The sequence below is a fragment of the Podarcis vaucheri genome (assembly GCF_965113315.1).
Source record: "Podarcis vaucheri genome assembly, chromosome: 15".
Lineage (NCBI taxonomy): Eukaryota > Metazoa > Chordata > Lepidosauria > Squamata > Lacertidae > Podarcis > Podarcis vaucheri.
Genome location: NC_138753.1, coordinates 6671104 through 6677103, shown reverse-complemented (window position 1 = coordinate 6677103; position 6000 = coordinate 6671104). Strand labels below are relative to the sequence as shown.

General features: G+C 50.6%; 1 protein-coding gene across 7 annotated transcripts in view; it reads right to left on the bottom strand.

The window, feature by feature from the left end:
• GGNBP2 (gametogenetin binding protein 2) overlaps positions 1–6000 on the bottom strand; it is a 30738-nt gene continuing 24738 nt past the window's right edge. For all 7 annotated transcript variants that reach the window (XM_082200805.1, XM_082200807.1, XM_082200810.1 and 4 more), the window contains 6 exons: positions 5577–5771; positions 4683–4827; positions 3006–3131; positions 2196–2341; positions 1153–1395; positions 1–237 (listed from right to left, as the gene is read on the bottom strand). In XM_082200805.1, the coding sequence (XP_082056931.1) occupies positions 34–237; positions 1153–1395; positions 2196–2341; positions 3006–3131; positions 4683–4827; positions 5577–5771 (1059 nt within the window). In that variant the 3' untranslated portion in view covers positions 1–33. The remainder of the gene's footprint in view (positions 238–1152; positions 1396–2195; positions 2342–3005; positions 3132–4682; positions 4828–5576; positions 5772–6000) is intronic.

The window sequence follows — 6000 nt, the reverse complement described above, 5'->3', positions numbered from 1 at the left end:
TTTCATTGAAAGACAGAGCTAATTTTATTGGGTTTAGTTCGCTCCGGCTGTCGTCAGCCAGCCGCTACAAACTGGCCTCCTGTGATCGTTCAAGCGGCAGTATTTGTTAAATTTCTCCTTCAGGTGCTGGCGGTACTGCTCTCTATTGCTGTAGAAAGACTTGTTGTTCGCCATGAACGACTGGATCTCGTCTTGCGAGATGAAGATTTCCTCGTCGGAAGTGCATTCGGATTCATCCTGCAAATGAGAAGAGGCGGTGGAGGAAGATGAAAAAAAGGACACGCAGATCTCAACCCTACTTTCTGCCCGTTTCTTAAACTTAACAGGTGGCGTTCTATGTTAGTCCTATTCAGAGTGGACCCGCTAAAAGTAACAGAAAGGTAGAGTCAGAAGGGATTCCCCCCCCCCCCGGCCAGGGAATCTGATCCAATGCAGGAATCGTTATCTACAGAATCCCTGACAGATTGCCACCTGACCTCTGGTTAGAAACCCCCAGAGAAGGAAAGCCCCACCACCTTCTTCAGATGAATGTTGGAAGGCTTAGGACAGATAAAACTGTTTTTTCAAGCAGCGCATAGTTAAACTACAGAATTCACTCCCCCGGAGGCAGTGAGAGCCAACAACTTGTGTGGCTTCAAAAGAAGATGGAACAAATTCATGGAGAAGGAGAGGGCTATCGATAGCGACTGGCCATCAGCTTGGCCACTGTGAGGACAGGATGCTGGAACTAGATGGGCCACTGGCCTGACCCGGCAGGCTTGTCTTATATTCTTATTCAAAATACAGAGCCAATATTTGAGGAGCCGGTGACTGGGCCTAGGAAACTCGCCACGGTCTAAACCGCTGCTCCATGGGCGCTGGGAGTGTGCTTTGCTTCACCAAAGAACAACCAGAAACTCACTTGGAGCATCATCAGGTAAGGGTGCAGTTCTCGCAAAACAGCCTGGTGGGCCAACTGGGGAGGCCTGACGGGCTGCATTCGGCCCCCGGGCTGGACGTCTCCCACCCCTTGGCATTTTAGCTAGCCCAAGTTGCTTAAGGCTCAACACTTCAGCAGCCAAAGCTTTGAGGACGGCTCGGCAGCTAAGAGGCAAACCAACGCAGCCCTCTCGGCACCCCCATCCACCCAGAAAAGCCTCTCCGGCTACTTACGAGGAGTTCCACCAAGCTCTTGGCACCTTTCCCAGAATCTGGAGCGGAGGCTGCCTCTGGAAGTTCTGCGCACGACAGCGCCGTTTTCCTGTGCTCCAACCACGGCTGCCCACCCTTCTCTGCGCGGCAGCAGGTGTCGGTGTGCGGGTCTTTGGTCTTGTCCCGGTGGAACTCCATGTGCGTGGCGTTGCCAGAGCTCTCGTGGCTACTCGGGTCTACGGCGCAGTTGCTCAACTTTTGGATCTGAAGCCGGAAACCCGTGTCCAGGGAAGGAAGGGAGGGTTACTCATTTATAGGTAAAGGTAAAGGGACCCCTGACCATTAGGTCCACTCGCGGACAACTCTGGGGTTGCGGCGCATATCTTGCTTTATTGGCCGAGGGAGCCTGCGTGTAGCTTCCGGGTCATGTGGCCAGCATGACTAAGCCGCTTCTGGCGAACCAGAGCAGTGCACGGAAATGTCGTTTACCTTCCTGCCGGAGTGGTACCTATTTATCTACTTGCACTTTGACGTGCTTTTGAGCTGCTAGGTTGGCAGGAGCAGGGACCGAACAACGGGCGCTCACCCCGTTGCAGGGATTTGAACCGCCAACCTTCTGACTGGCAAGTCCTAGGCTCTGTGGTTTAACCCACAGCGCCACCCGCATCCCTTACTCATTTATACCTGCACCCAAATTAGGAGCAACTGGCGATGCGCGTGGAGTCACCCTCCTGGCAGCGGCTCTGCTGCCACTCACCGAAATGGGGCAGGAGCAGGGGAGGGGAAGGGCAACCTGGTTATGGCATGAAGCTTGCTGGTGACCTTGGGCAGGTTGCTCATTTTCAGCCTAACCTGCACCTCGCAGGGTTGTGATGGGAATTAAATGGGGTGGGGGAGAAGGACGTATGTCACCTTGAGCTCCTTGGAGGGAAAGCGGGACAAAAATGTGACGAAATGAAAATGCATTCATTGGATTTGGTTTGGCTTCCCCTAGATGACATTGGGCTGCGGAAGCAGCACGTGGCCTTCCAGAGCAGACTCCCTGAGAAAACCTCAAGACTTACATGTTCGGCCTCGCCCTTCTTGCTTTTCTTTTTCTTCTTCTTGCTCTTGCCTTTCATGTTGTTGTCTTCCGAATTTGCCCAGCACTCCACACAGCTGTCCCCGTCCTCCTCCTTGTCCTCGCAGCGATGGAGGCAGGGGTCATCACCTGCCAGGCAGAAGGTGGTCCACTTTAATAAAAAAGAAAGCCTGGGCCAAGCACAACCCTCCAGATCGCTTTCTCTCTGGCCCATGGGGCTGTTCCCAGGAGACACACAGGCCCCACACTGCACCCTCAATCAATGCTTGCCTGTCCTCTTGGCTTGCCTGGATGGTCGAGAGGGGTGTGTGCATGTGTGTAGAATAATAATAATAACAATAATAAATTGTATTTATACCCCGCCCTTCCCAGCCAAGGCTGGGCTCAGGGTGGCTAACACCAAATATAAAAACAATTGATTAAAATACAACTTGAAAAATAGGATTAAAATACAACATTAAAACGCAGCCTCATTTCAGCAGAAACTCAAAAACGTTTTTTGCGGATGAAAACGTCAAGTCTTCACCAAGGCTAACTATCCAAAGTGGTCCTACGTGGGCCAGAAAAAGCCAGGGAAGTCCCCAAATAGGAGTTCCATCACAGAAGAAAAAAGGAAAATAGAAAGAGGGGGAGGGAAGCTACTCTACAAAGTTTACATGGCATTGCTCTGCTTGCTTTTGCCTCCGGTCCCTGCCCAGCCAGGGCTGATGGGAGTCGGAGTCCCATGGCCTCAGGGGGGGGGGTGCAGGTATATCCTACCCCCCTGCCCCACGCCGTTTTGCACCAGACCTACCGTTTTCGTCGTGGTTGCAAATCCCTTCGGTGCAAGCGATGTCCGAGCCCTCCCTCGACCCCGTTTCGCTGCCCTCCATGCTGGAGGAGTAGCCACAATCGCTGCCATTGCAATGTGCAGATAAACCTAGAAGGGAGGAACAGAGAGAGGAAGGGGAAAAGGGGATTGCTCAGCAGAGCGAAAACACATTGTGTAGCATCAAGGCTGAGAGTATTCTGTGGATATTGTTTTATTTTTTTACATCTGTATACCAGTAAGAACAATAGTTCTGAAGAAAAACACTAACTTTTGAAAATATCATGCCCTCCTATATTTTAATAGAGCTAATCCCTCATACTGCAGACATCTGAAGGCAGCCCTGATTCAGGAAACTTTTGATTTTGGGGGTGTGTTCCTTTATACACAGTTGGAAGCTGCCTGGAGTGGCTGGGGCAACCCAGCCAGAGGGGTGGGGTACAAGAGAATACTACTAATAGTAGTAATCATCATCATCATCTAGTCTTACACAAAGCATTTTGGAATCCTGGTCTAAATCAAGGAATGGATCTGTTGCAAACTTTATAAATGACTATGGTACTTTAAATGAGGTGTTTTAAAGGGCATGTGCTGGAGGTAGCATACAACACACGGAGTGTTTTCAGTTCACTTTGTATGTACAGTGGTACCTCGGTTCTCGATCTTAATCCATTCCAGGAGTCCGTTCGACACCCGAAACTGTTCAAAAACCAAGGTGGGGCTTCCGATTGGCTGCAGGAGCTTCATGAACTCAAGTGGAAGCTGCATTGGATGTTCGGCTTCCAAAAAAAATTTCGCAAACCAGAACACTTACTTCCAGCTTTGCGGCATTCGGGAGCCGATTTGTTCGACAACTAAGCCGTTCGGGAACCAAGGTACCACTGTACTCTTATTTCTGTAAGTATCATGTTGTAGTTCTCTGGTCTGCCAGTAGGTGGCCGTGCTAACTGCAGCATGATGACAGAATGGCTGGCGCACGTGTTGGACAGACCAGGTGAGCTGCTGAGGAATGACATTTAAAGGAGGGGGGTGGGAGGCAATTCAGAGTCGCTTGCTTGCAAGAGAAGGTGGTGGTGGGGGTTTGGTGTGAGCTGTGGAGGGAGAGTTGTGAGGGAAGGACTGGTGGGTTGGTGAGCAGCCCCTAGTAAGCATAAAGGTAGAGGGTAAAGGGACCCCTGACCATTAGGTCCAGTCGTGACCGACTCTGGGCTTGCAGGACTCATCTTGCTTTATTGGCCGAGGGAGCCGGCGTACAGCTTCCGGGTCATGTGGCCAGCATGACTAAGCCGCTTCTGGCGAACCAGAGCAGTGCACGGAAATGTCGTTTACCTTCCTGCCGGAGTGGTACCTATTTATCTACTTGCACTTTGACGTGCTTTTGAACTGCTAGGTTGGTAGGAGCTGGACCGAGCAACGGGAGCTCACCCCGTCGCGGGGATTCGAACCGCCAACCTTCTGACTGGCAAGTCCTAGGCTCTGTGGTTTAACCCACAGCGTGTTGCAAAACATTCGTTTCCATATTTCAGTGTAGAAGGGTTCCCTAAAGAGCGCAGACCAGCTCAAAATGCATCAGAGCTGAGGATCAAGAGGAACAGTGCTGAAGTTTTACTGCTTGAGGGGTTTTTTCCCCAAGACGAATCCCACCAAATTCAAACAACATACCTTTCTTTATTTTGGGTGAACCCAGTAAAGTGCCAGCAGTGGGACAAGTGCAGGAAGTGTTTTCGTTGGTCACAATGACCTCGATGCAGCTGTCTCTCTCCTCTGTGCTTCCACAGGCTTTGCAACCGCTTTCCAAGAAGTTTTCCTGGAGGACGAGAGGGAAAACATGGAGGCCAACTGAAGGACAGAGGGCAAGAGAGGGGCCTGGACTCAACCAGCGACAAGCCTGTGCAACCAAATTAAAAATGTCATTTGAGGAATTCCTTTTCTCAACGCAGGCAGGCCGGGTGGTTTATTTGTTTATAAGGTATTTACATACCGCTTGAAATTTAGAGGCGGTCTCTAAGCAGTTTACCAAACAGTGATGAAATACAGCAAACAAAGAAACTGAGAATTACAAAGCACTGCAATATTAAATGAAAAACTACAGTATAAATCTCAGAACAGAAAAATATACTGTAGCAGCATATTTTGAAACATTTTGAGAATTAGAGATCCCTATGTCTGTTAAGACAGATCTGCTGCAACAGCAGTGTTTGCCAACCTGGTGCCTCTAGATCCAACACTGTTGCTAAAGGCTGAGGTGACCTTGGGGGCTAGGAGCGCCTTTTTCCAGCTATGGCTGGTTCGCTAGCTACAGCCCCTGTTAGGCAGAACTGACTTGGCCTCTGTACTCCGTGCTCTGGTAAATTCCAGGCTGGATTACTGCACTGGGCTCTACGTGGGGCTGCCCTTGAAGGTGACACGGAATCTTCAAGGGGTCCAAAATGCAGCAGGTTGCTGGCTGCGGTGCCCTTCAGATCTCATATAACCCTTCTGAAACAACGGCGTGGGTTGCAGGTTCCTTTCCGGACCCAAGGAGTGGATGTACACAGTTGGAAGGCCAGCACTTACCTTCTCCTGGCTCCTCTCCTTCTCCTCCACCCCTTGCAAGGGAGCGGGGATCTCGCACGCACACTTATTTTTTCTCCGATTCTTGCGCTTCTGGCGCTTCTTCTCCTGCTTGAGTTCTCGCACCCGCTCCTCTTCGGAGAACTCCTCGCAGAGCTGCTCCAGCCGGCTGATGCCCTGGACTCTTTCCACGGCCATCTGTGCAGGAAAGAAAGAGAGGAGGAAATTCTCAGTTGCGTGAGCCTGGGAGCCAAAGGGAGACTTGGTTTTCTTTTAAGACTTTCTTTCCCCAAAGCAACTATTAGGACATCTTCTCAGCCCAAAATGCAGCAACACTCTCTCTCTCTCTCTCTCTCTCTCCGCCCCACACATTATACGCTCAACTTTTGAACTCGAGTCTTCTCCAACAGCTCTTAAAACCTTAGTT